General features: G+C 40.6%; 1 protein-coding gene across 1 annotated transcript in view; it reads right to left on the bottom strand.

Moving 5' to 3' along the window:
* Positions 1-4,367, bottom strand: part of DCX (doublecortin) — a 138,739-nt gene extending 134,372 nt beyond the window's left edge. The window contains exons 1-2 of the mRNA XM_041740461.1: positions 4,294-4,367; positions 1,974-2,359 (exon numbers count right to left, since the gene is read on the bottom strand). Of these exons, the coding sequence (XP_041596395.1) occupies positions 1,974-2,337 (364 nt within the window). The 5' untranslated portion in view covers positions 2,338-2,359; positions 4,294-4,367. The remainder of the gene's footprint in view (positions 1-1,973; positions 2,360-4,293) is intronic.
* Positions 4,368-12,776: the final 8,409 nt, after the last annotated feature.

Consider the following 12,776-nt stretch of genomic DNA (forward strand, 5'->3'; position numbering starts at 1 on the left):
ACCCAGGAAGTATTACCATGCACCCAGGGGAGGAATCCAATCTAGCAGGACTCAAAAGGGTCAGGAGAAAGGGTGCAGTCTTCAAAATTATAATTATTATCTATATTGACCTAATATTATCACAAAACACACACACACACACACACACACACACACACATCCAGGAAGAAAAATGAATACCAAGGGCTTGTCCTTGAGCAAGGTATGTTTAAAAATGGATTTATGGTTTGGGGGGGATATGCGTACATGATATGTCTCATATCGAAAACAAGAATATTCTAATTCCTACTCTGAATACAGCATCCCTTGGTTCAGAATTCTGCCCTGGCATCTGTCACAGTCTTTGAAAAATTGCAGCTAAGGAAAATGAGGACACATTGGGTGATTTAAGGTGCTTTGTTTGTGAAAATTATTATAGAGACATCCCTCAAATTGGCCCAAGATATGGATTTCACAGTGACAAAGGGACACACACCCTCTCAATTACTCTGTTGGACAGCTCCCTCCACCTCACTCCAAGTCCTTCTACTTTTCCTACTCTCCTTTAACACATGTGCTAGGATAGTCAACCTTTCAATATTCAGAAAAAGCCTAGGATTAACCACTGCCTGGCCACCCAGAACATGATCCAATACTCTAAGCCTTCTCAGCACTGTTTTTCAAGGTCAGCTATGTAGGAAAACCTTAGACTTGAACCCTGAGACCCAGACCTGGTAGCCATAGGGACACCATGTCTTATAAGTAACCGGCCCCAAATCACTTGATCTGACTTTAGAAACAGCAGCTACTTGCGAGAACATGGTCTCGCACAGGGGAAGCCCTCATGCTCCTTTGTCTAAGAGCACAAGAAACCTGGAAGCAGTGAAGCGGAGGCGGGGCACTCCTACACCAAGTCATTTAATGTGCTGATTCTCATTCCTTGTTGGCTGTTTCATAATTTGGTTTCCCGAGAGATATGCCTGCTCTAAACTCACCTTTGCTCGGGGAATGGAAGGGGTGAGGAAGTAGGGCTAGAGCGGGCGGGGGCGGGGGGGGGGCAGTCTAGGGGAGGGCCATTTGCATTATCAGTTGGTTACATTATAGCCATTTAAAAGTGGGCATAGGGAGGCATCCACAATATAATTGACTCCACAAAGTAAAACATTAGGAATGTGTCCTGAGGTGTATTTTCTAAATAACCACAAAAAAAGCATCATGGATGAGCAAGTTTTGGGAAGAGCTGTGACTTCCCTTATTTTTGAGCGGGTATGCAGGTTGCTGGGTTTTCAACCTCGTCATAACATTCAGTCATAAAACCAAAGTCTAGAGAGGCTTTAAAGGGCTTTAGGTTCAGTGAGTCAGCTCCTATTCTAATAGGAATAGTCTTTATTAAAATACCAGACATACCTACAGCTTTCTTTGGTATTTCTCTCAATGACCTCAGCCTTAGGGACACACCCTGGTGTGGGCTTTTTAGAAGCGACAGCTGAGCAATGACCACTTACCTAAAAGTATAATCCTTTGTGAATATGTCCAGGAAGTCCTGCTTTTAAGGTGCATATTTCCATGGTTTGCAGTTCACAAATGGTCTCTCAGCAGCTCAGAGGATATTTGGCTATCTTACTGTTAATCCAACCAAAGTTCCTTCCTCATTTTATAGCCCTAACGAGTTCATGGTCTGCCTCTGTAATGCTACTCAGAATGAATTGTGAACAAGATCTAGAGTAAATGACACGATTCAGATTTTCCTTTGTATACCCTGGCAGATAAGCACAATGCATTGCCACCACCATCCACACTCCAACACTAGCAGAGACTGAAGGCCCTGAAGGGTAATGGCTAATGGCTCTGTCATGCCTCTAGCCTCAGCAGTCTCTGCATCAGCCTGGTGTTCTGACAAATGTACCCCCTAATCTTTTTCAGAGTACTCCAAGAAATGTAACCAGGGCAAACAATGTCACCTCCCCCACGGAGAGCCAACACCCTCGAATTACCTTCCTCCAGTTCATCCATGCTTCCGATTTTCCTGGATCCATCAATGGTGTAAATGTAACGCACTCCCTGAGGCAGGTTGATGTTGTCAGACAGAGATCGAGTCAGGTCAGCCAGCAAGGCATCAAAGCTGCGAAAACGGTCAGAGGACACAGCGTACACAATCCCCTTGAAGTAGCGGTCCCCATTGCGGTAGAAACGTACCTTCTTGGCTTTCTTCTCGTTGCTAAGAGCTTGCAAGGTTCGGGTTCGGTAGAAGCTACAATGGGCGCTGTGAGTGGGGCTCGGCAGCCCATTCATCCGTGAGCCCCGCATGTTCCTGGATGTCTTATCTCTTTCGTCAAAATGTCCAAAATCAAGTTCCATATTTTGGTGGAACCTCAGAGACCTGAGTGGTGGACAAAAGGGGGTGAAAAGAGGCAAAGGAACGGGGGAGGAAGTGTGGGGGGGGGGAGAAAAAGAAAGGAATTCAAATATTAGCCAGATCCAGTTCTGCAATCTGCTGCTTGTAAAAAGAACTGGTTGAAAAAGCCCGTGACCCATCTGCTGCTTGCCCCTGACCTGCAGGAATATTGATCTTAATAGAAAGAAGGAGGGGCTGGGGGAGGTGCAGACGGTGGTGGGGGTTGGGGTGAGAGATAGAGAGGGAGGCACTCTGGGCACTGTTCCAAACGGGGGCGAGGGAGGGATTTTGAAATCCCTTGAAATCCTGGGACTTATTGACAGTGGCTCCTATCAAATTGTAACTTCGGGCTAAATACATTAAAACTGGCATCTGTTTCTTCACACATGCCCACATGACTAACAGTTGTAAATGAATCCATAGCCTGACAAAAATCCCCTTGAAGAGAATAGAATAGAAGGCGCTGGCTGAGGTTAGCATCTCCAGTTTAGGAAGCAATCTTTGTGCCTCGGTAATATGACTTCGGAGGGGAAGGCTTTTCATTTTATCCCAAATCCTCTTTCCTACTCTGATGCGTGCATCCCCTCCCCACCCCACCCCCCACCCCCAATAAACCAGGATTCTCCCTTAAAGGGACACAGCCTCCAGGGAATAGCTAGTGTCTTTGTGCTATTCATCAGACCCTTTCCCCATCAAGCTGGTGCAGCTATCTAACATTCGTAAGAAATAAGCTGGGGGAAAAAAGGATTAGAAAAATCAGTTATTTAACAAGTTATTAGCTCTGCTTTCCCTCTGGTACCATTTGGTCACAAAATCCTTTCCTTTTTTTTTTTTTTTTTTTTGATATGTGCTCTATCCCTCCCCAGTGAGGCAGCCCCACCTCTTAATGGACTAATTTAATTGTTGAAAGATTCCCAAGTGAGTTCCTGAAAAGCATATGGGACCTTTGGAATCAAGCACACCTTTCATTGTTCTGGATTTCTACCCTGACTGAAGGGGCATTTTCCCTCTCACAGTAGCAATTCACCCCCAAATTTATCTATTGCCCAGATGCATTAGCTAAGGCAAAAGATGGTCATTTGTCAGATTTGCTTTTCCCCCTTCTACTGAACCAGAAGGAAAGGAAAGAAAGAAGAGAAAGAAAGAAAGAAAGAAAGAAAGAAAGAAAGAAAGAAAGAAAGAAAGAAAAGAAAAGAAAAGAAAAGAGAAAAGAAAGAAGGAGGAAGAAAGAGAAGGAATGAAGGAAGGAAGGAAGGAAGGAAGGAAGGAAGGAAAGAAAGAAGGAAAAGAAAATGAGAAATAAAGAAAAAATCAAAACATGAAACCAAACACAACAGAAGCTTCGAGCACTAGCAAGGTAGTGACCACAGCCTAGGAACCTAACTATTAACATGCATCTCACAGATGGAGATAAAAGGACTCACAGAGCAAAGAGAGCTCAGCTGCTACACACTGCCACATCGAGATATTTGCAAGGGACCAGGAGGACAGGACATAAAAGAGGACTGGTGCCTAGAAGGCTTGCCAGGCGCTATCCTTCTTTTCTTCCAATGTCACCATGACCTATGCTGAGCTCAGCATTGTCTCTGTCAGACAACCTGCAGTGGTGAGAGACCCCACCTCCTCAAGACAGTAGCAAGCATTTCCTCAGGCATGCCAGTAACACTTGGCTTTGCTTTAGGATCACGGGTGGTATAATTCTAAATCAACATCACAGTGAAAACAAAGAAACAGCAAACTCACTTTTCCAAAGAAAAATCCCAGGTAGAGGCTTAGGGGAAAAAATCCGATAGAATTAAGGCAAAATAAAATTTTTTTAAAAAAGGAGAGAGATAGCTAGAGCGAGCGCTTTGCCTTATGCTTTTCCCGTTTGACATCTGTTACATTCTGCCTGAAAATCACTGGAAAGCCCCACTCACCGGTTTTCTGCTGTTTGGGTGGAGATGCTGAGAGAAAGAAAACCAATCTCTCTATGCCTTTGTTGTCTGAGCTCCAAGCAAGAAATTCCTGCCAGGGTGGATAGATGCCTTCTAGGTCCTAGTGCCTTGTCCAGCTTCTCCCCTATAACTCAGGCTTAGTGAATCCCCCCAACTCCTATGATTAATTACATGGCTTTTTTTTTTCAATTCACAGGCTGCATTAACAGCTAGAAAGGTTTCATTTATAACCAACAGGAAATTGCAGGGTAGCAAAAAGATTGCACAGGCAAGTACAGAATGTTCTAATGAGCAATGTGCTACCCTCCCCCTTCCGCACCTCCCACCCTTTTTGTTTTTTTAAAGAGAATTGGCAATTTCACTTGGCCAAAACCTTGGCCTAATCTGCCTGGGGACCAGACTCAGTCAAACCAGGAGGCTCCTTAGAAATTGTAGCTCCCTTTTTTTCACCTTCTTGAGACAAAACAATCAAATCTGGACGTTCTTAAAGTATCTTACTTAGTTCATGCATCCAGCAACTGGCTGTTTTTGAAAGAAGGTCAGTGGAGTAGACTGCGAGGGAGAAAGAAATAGAAAAGACAGAGGGAAAGACTTCCAGAATTTCATGGGGGATAATGTCGAAAAAGGATCCCAAAGATCATTTAGCTTGCTGCAATGATCTGGTGAATGGGATCTGTGGCATTTACCTATGAGAGTTCATGAGTTCAAATCCAATGCAGAGGACCTTTCCATGTGAAGTCTGATGGCTACAAGGTAAATATCAATGGGTCCTCAAATTTCCTATTTTTTTACTAAATGTCTTCTTTGTGTCAAATACATTCTCAAAGGGAAGGAAGCAACCACCTTAAATTCATGAAATCAGGCCAAGCAATGAGACAAAAGAAGAGAAAGGTGAGAGAGTAAAGTAGGGGCGGTCTACCATCCTCAAAACTGAGACTACTTGCATTAATAGGTGGTGTCTTGAACAACCGTGACTCCATTGTCGCTTGGCTTCAGGAAACTCAGAGCTAATAATAATGCTCCTTGATTATCTTTTTTTAAAAAAAAATATTTTTATTTATTTATTCATGAGAGACACACAGAGAGGCAGAGACATAGGCAGAGGGAGAAGCAGGTTCCCTGCAGGGCTCCCTCTTGGGGACTCTATCCCAGGACTCTCAGATAATGCCCTGAGAGGAAAGTAGACGCTCAACCACTGAGCCACCCAGGCATCCCTCTGTGATGATCTTCTGTCCGATTCCTAATACAATTAGCCCTCCTTTTGAGATATAGCATTTTGATAACAAATGGGTAAGCATTTTTTGTGCATGTGTTTTACTTAAGAAGCCTCAAAGTGGGATTTTAAAAAAATGATATTCCTTCTTGGGAAGGTGTTGGTAGAGTTCTTGAAGGTATCTTAGTTCAAGCCTCAGCTCTCTGTGTTAGTGGGGTCCATGGCCTCCATGTGCAACTTGCCTAGCCAAGGCTGCCCACCTTGCTGCTGCTCTGCTGGCTTCTAAATAGGTACCTCAGGGGACCGCAGGTGTCTGGTGTGTTCTCTTCCATTTGTTTCTGTCTTATACACTTATCTCCAGAAAGATCAGGGTTATTCAGGTCAAGAGCAGACACATAAATATCAAGAAATAGGGGTGGGGAAATACGGGAATTCTGAACAATGGTTGTAGCTTCCTGGTCCAGCAAGGTCAATGTATTAATTTTTTATGGCACATCATAAGCATTTCATAAATAACAGTGATTGGTTTTGTATCAGAATTCCATTTTTTTTATTTCTGGGAAGGATAGAAGAATGGATGGGATGTTACAAGTTAAATATAAAGGATTTAGAATAGATTTTAGAAGGCATTTACTCATGATATAGGCTTTGCAACACTACTACGGAAGCCGTAGAATGACTTTAGGAGACAGTCTAGGGTAAATGATTTCATTTGTTTATATACATCAAGGAGCAGATGGGTGAACAAGATCAATGTTTCCCCATGTGAGGTTTGTGGATGTTAATGTGTTCTTTAAAAACAAACCAACAAAAATGGTTCTTTGGACAAAAATGTTTAAAACGTGGTGGGATAAACAAAATTTGTTTTCTTGACCATAAAACTTCTCCTGTAATATACTTAAAATATCTCATGTGTCTCCAAAAACGCAATTTAGTATAAAGGGCTTCCTGCTTTTTTTCAGAGCTCAGAACCTCTTTTTCTTCTCACAGACTAATGTTTCATGGATAAACCTTTTGCAAAAACTGAGTTAGATCATCTTGCAAACATATTTCCTCTCAAAGAACTCTCAGCTACTCATCAGGAGTTTTCTCCTACTTTCTCAAAGGAGAAGAATAACTGGCAGAAAAGAAGAGCTCAGGCACAAGTCCAGGGAGAAAGTGCATCTTTATGTGTGGAAGTCAACTTTGAAGATCAAGGGAGAATCATGGTTGAGGGCTTAATGGAGTGACGAGATCAAAGAAAAAGGACAGCAACCCCATTGTGGGAAAAGTGGCAGTAAGACCTTTTGGAATAATTCCCATGTGCTCACACTCACTGCCCCTGAGGGGCTTGAAGACTTATTGAGGAGGCAGGACAAGAATATGTATCTTGGGGGATCCCTGGGTGGCTCAGCGGTTTAGCGCCTGCCTTCAGCCCAGGGCGTAATCCTGGAGTCCCAGGATCAAGTCCCACGTCGGGCTCCCTGCATGGAGCCTGCTTCTGTCTCTGCCTCCTGTCTCTCATGAATAAATAAAATATTTTTTTTAAAAAGAATATGTATCTTGAAAAAATCATGAAAGGGAAGGGCTTAGATTGTTCTTGATAGGTTGTGGTTTGGGTTAATCAAACTCAGCTGATTAACATCACACATACACACACATACAATCACTAGAGCACATTACCTATCAAAAACACAGAGAGTAGGATCTAGGGTGGGGCAGGGTAAGCAACAGGCAGCAAAGTTGAAAATATATACAAATTGTTTACAGGGACCACAGAACTGTAACGTAGTAGGAATAAATCCAACAAATACGTGTGGGATCTTTATTGAGAAAATCATAAAATGATTGAAGAACATAAGAGAAACAGAAACAAACAGAAACGGAAACATAACAGATCCAGACCATGCTTCTGGATGGCAAGATGCAATGTTGTAAGGGTAGCAGCCCTCCCCCAAAGTAATCTATATTTATGAAGAAAATCCAGTAAAAACCACAAGAGAAATTTTTGTGAAATTCATAAATATCAGTTGTAGTGAAATATCTGTCATTGTAAGGGTTAAAGGAGTAAATATATGTAAAGTGCTTAGAACAAACCCTGGCATATAATATATATGATACAAGTATTAGTTTTTATTTTCCCCTCAAATATTCACATAGCAACTCCTTCACTTCTGTCAAATCTTTGCCCAAATAGCAACTCTTTAACAAGACCCATCCAAGGGGCACCTGGGTGGGTCAGTGGTTGAGCATCAGTCTTTGGCTCAGGTCGTGATCCCAGGGTCCTAGGATTTAGTCCCGCATCCAGCTTCCCAAGGGGAGCCTGCTTCTCCCTCTTCCTATGTCCCTGCCTTTCTCTCTGTGTCTCTCATGAATAAGTGAATACAATCTTTTAAAAACAAACAAAAAACAAGACCCACGCAGACCATTCTATTTAAAGTTAGAACTTTCCCTCTCAAGGAAGCATTCCCAATTTCCTTTATCCTGCTCTATTTTTTCCATAACGTTTATCATCTTCCAACACACTATATAATATACCTATTTATTATTTTTATTAAATATCTTGCCAAGTAGAATATAAGTTCTGCAAGGGCAGACATATTCTAGCAGCTTTAATGAAATACAGTTCACCATATCAATAGTAATATTTTTGTTTTTATTTTTTAGGACTTTTTTAGGATTTTGTCTTTTTTTTTTAGGATTTATGTGTGGATGAGTGGGGGGAAGGGCAGAGGAAGAGGGAGAGATTCTCAAGCAGACTCCCTGCTGAGCACAGAGCCCAATGTGGCACTCCATCCCAGAATCCTGAGATCATGACCTGACCTAAAATCAAGAACCAAATGCTTAACCAACTGAGCCACCCAGATGCCCCTATTTGTTTTTAATACTGTACTAAAAATGCCTAGAACAATGTCTAACACACAGTAGGTCTGAGTATTTTATTTTATTTTTTTCAAGATTTTATTCATTCATGAGAGACACAGAGAGAAAGAGAGAGGCAGATACATAGGCAGAGGGAGAAGCAGGCTCCACGCAGGGAGCCCAATGTGGGACTCGATCCCGGGTCTCCAGGATCGAGACCTGGGCCGAAGATGGCGCCAAACCACTGAGCTACCCAGGCTGCCCTGGGTATTTTAAAAGTGGATTCAGTAAAGGAAGAATGGAATATTCAATATATGGTATTGAGACAATTAACTTTCATATGGAAAAAATTAAATTAGATCCATACCTCGCACCATACATAAAAGTAAATTCCAGATGTCTCAAAGTCCTGAATATAAAGAACAGAACTTTACAATTATTAGACTAAAATATGGGAGATTCTTTTTAAATCTTTGTAGTTAAAAAAAAAAAAGACTTTAAAAACCAAGATGAAAAAGCAGTAATCTCATAGGGAAATATTTGTAAACTTGATTACATAAAAATTTAAAGCTTCTGAAGGTGAAAGAGAGCATTAAAACATTAAAAGATAAGTAACAAAATGAGAAAAGATATTTGAATCTTATTTAACTAACAAGGATTAATGTCCTGAAATATATAATATAAAGTTTTATCAATAAGACAAAGGCAAAACTCCAACAGAAAAAAATGAGCAAAGGATTAGTCCAGGTTATTCAAAGGAGAGGAAACCTTGATGGCCATAAACACGTGAAAATATGCTCAACCTCACACATAACTAGGGAAATCCAAGTTAAAACAGAAATTACATAGTTTGCAACCATTAGATTGGTAGAAATTTTTAATATGACATAGCAAGTATAGGCAAAGATAAAAAACAGTTGGAACTCCATACAATGTTGGAGGAAACATAAATTGGTACAATTTTGGAGAGTAGTTTTTGGCAGCAGCTAGTAAAGTTGAAAGCATGTCTCAATCTATGACCTAAAAATTTCATTTCTAGATACCCATGCTGGAGGAATATTCACACATGAGTTCAAAGAGATCGCTACAAGGATATTTATGAAAGCATTATTTGAAATGTGGAAAAAAGAAAACAATCCAAATGCCCATCATTGGCATACTAATCTGATTAGTGGTTATTCATATGTGAAATGTTACATACAGTGAAATAGAATAAATGAGTGTTAAGTGTAAGTGGTGGTACACAGATTTCCCATGCAGCAGTAAGTTTTCATTTCTCTGGTAATGAAATGCCCAGGAGTGCAATTGCAGAGCCATATGATACTTGTATGCTTAATTTTATAAGAAACTGCTAAACTTTCTTCCGGAGTGGCTTAAAATTTTACTTTCTCACCAGCAATGTATGAGAGATCCAGTTTCCGTACATCCCCACAGGCATTGGGTTTTTTATTTTAGCCATTCTAATAGATGTGTCATGATATCCCTTTATGGTTTTAATTTTCATTTCCCTAATGTGTAACAGTGTTGAATATCTTTCGTGTGCCTATTTTCCAACTGTGTATCTTCTTCAGTGAGATGACTCTGTGCCTTTTGCTCATGTTCTAATTGAATTTCTGGGGTTTGTTTGTTTTTAAGATTTTTTATTTTTAAGTAATTTCTACACCCAACATGGGATTCAAACTCAAAAACTTCAAAATCAAGAGTCTCCTGATCCACCGACAGAGCCAGCCAGGCATCCGCATGTTTTTTTGTTTTTTTTTTAATGTTGAGTTTTGAGAGTTTATTATATATTCTAGATATAAGACCTTTGTCAGATACGTGGTTTGGAAATATATTTTCTTAGACTGTTGCTTTTTTTTTTTCATCTTCTTATCATGGTCTTCCATAAAACCAAAGTTTTAATTTACTTTTTATTTTATGTATTGTGCTTTTTATTTTTTAAGATTTTATTTATTTATTCATCTGAGACACACAGAGAGAGGCAGAGACATAGGCAGAGGGAGAACAGGCTCCCTGTGGGGAGCCTGATGCAGGACTCAATCCCAGGACTCCGGAATCATGACCTGAGCCAAAGGCAGACGCTCAACCACTGAGCCACCCAGGCGCCCCTGGATTGTGCTTTATAAAAAGATTTTTTATTTGAGTATAGTTGACACACAATGTTATATTAGTTTCCAGTATACAATATAGTGATCCAACAGCAACTCTATATGTTATGCTCTGCTCATGACATGCGTAGCTCCCATCTGTCACCATACAACCCTATTACAATGTCATTGACTATATTCCCTATGCTGTGCCTTTTATTCTCGTGACTAATTAATTCCATAACTGGAAGCCTGTACCTCCCATTCTCCTTTATCCATTTGCCCATTTCCCCATCACCCTCCCTACTGGGAACCATGAGTTTGTTCTCTGTATTTATAGGTCAGATTCTGCTTTGTGTTTGTTGATTCATTTGTTTTGTTTTTTGGATTCCACATGAGTGAAATTACATGGTATTTATCTTTCTCTGTCTGACTTGTTTCACTTAGCAGAATATGCTCTAGGTTCATTCACATTGTTGTAAATGGCAAGATCTCATCCTTTTTTATGGATGTGTGATACTCTAGTGTGTGTGTGTGTGTGTGTGTGTGTGTGTGTGTGTGTGATATCTTCCTTATCCATTCATCTATCAGTGGACGCCCAGGTTGGTTTTATGTCTTGACTATTGTAAGTAATGCTGCAATAAACATAAGGGTGATTATATCTTTTCAGATTGTTTTCATTCAGTTTGAGTAAATAGTAGGGGGATTCCTGGATTATATGGTATTTCTATTTTTAATTTTTTGAGGAAACTCCACACTGTTTTCCACAGTGGCTGCACTAACTTACATTGCCACCAACAGTGCATGTTTCTTTTTCTCCACATCCTCACCAAAGCTTATTTCTTGTTTTTTCGATTCGAGCCATTCTGACAGGTGTAAGGTGATATCTCATTGCAGCTTCACTTTAAATTTCCTTGACAGTTAGTGAAGCTGAGCATCTTTTCATGTGTCTGTTGTTTATCTGTATGTCTTCCTTGGAAAAATGTCTATTCAGGCGCTCTGCCCATTTTTTAAAAAGATTTTATGTATTTATCCATGAGAGACACAGAGACAAAGAGAGAGGCAGAGACACAGGCAGAGGGAGAAGTAGGCTCCATGCAGGGAGCCCGATGTGGGACTGGATCTCGGGTCTCCAGGATCACGCCCTGGGCCGTAGGTGGCACCAAACCGCTGAGCCACCCGGGCTGCCCACTGCCCATTTTTTAACCGATCGTTTGTATTTTAGTGTTGAGTTGCATAAGTTCTTTAGATTTTTTGCTTATTAACCTCTTACTGGATATATCATTTGCAATATCTTCCCCTATTCAGTAGATTGCCCTTTTGCCTTGTTGATGGCTTTGCTTGCTGTGCAGAAGCTTTTTATTTTGTTTTTGTTTTTAAGCTTTTTATTTTGATGTAGCCTCATTTGTTTCGTTTTGATTTTGTTTCAGTTGCCTTAGGAGACCTATCTAGAAAAATGTTGCCACGGCCAGAGAAGTTACTGCCTGTGTTTTCTTCTAGGATTTTTACAGTTCAGGTCTCATGTTTAGGTCTTTAATCCACTTTGAGTTTATTTTTGTGTGTGGTGTTAGAATGTGATTCAGTTTCATTACTTTGCATGTAGCTATCTGTTTTCCCAGCACAATTTACTGAAAAGACTGTCTTTTCCCCATTGTATATTCTTGCCTCCTTTGTCATAGATTAATTGACCATATAAGCATGGGTTTATTTCTGGGCTCTCTATTCTGTTGCATTAGTCTATGTGTTTTTGTGCCATCACCAACTATTTTGATTACTCTAGCTGTGTAGGTATGGTTTGAAATCCAGAAGCATGGCATCTCCAGTTATGTTCTTCTTTCTCAAGATTGCTTTGGCTAGGGCAGCCCTGGTGGCTTAGTGGTTTAGCGCCACCTTCAGCCCAGGGCGAGATCCTGTAGACCCGGGATCGAGTCCCATGTCAGGCTCCCTGCATGGAGCCTGTTTCTCCCTCTGCCTGTGTCTCTGCCTCTCTCTCTGTGTCTCTCATGAACAAATAAAATCTTAAAAAAAAAGATTGCTTTGGCTATTTGGAGTCTTTTGTTGTTTACGGATTGTGCTTTTGGTGTCATATCTAAGAACTCTTCACAAAGTCTAGGTCCTAAAATTTTTCAACTATGTTATATCCTGAAAATTTTATAGATGTATGTTTTACACTTAAATCTATGATCCATTTCGAGTTCGTTTTTGTATAAGCTGTTAAATTTAGATTGTAGTTAATACTTTTTGTCTATGGATATGTGGTTGCTCCAGCACCATTTGTTAAAAAGATTATCTTTTCTCTGTTGAGTTGCTTTTTCAACTTCATC

This window comes from Vulpes lagopus, chromosome X (genome assembly GCF_018345385.1).
Source record: "Vulpes lagopus strain Blue_001 chromosome X, ASM1834538v1, whole genome shotgun sequence".
In the NCBI taxonomy this organism is placed as follows: domain Eukaryota; kingdom Metazoa; phylum Chordata; class Mammalia; order Carnivora; family Canidae; genus Vulpes; species Vulpes lagopus.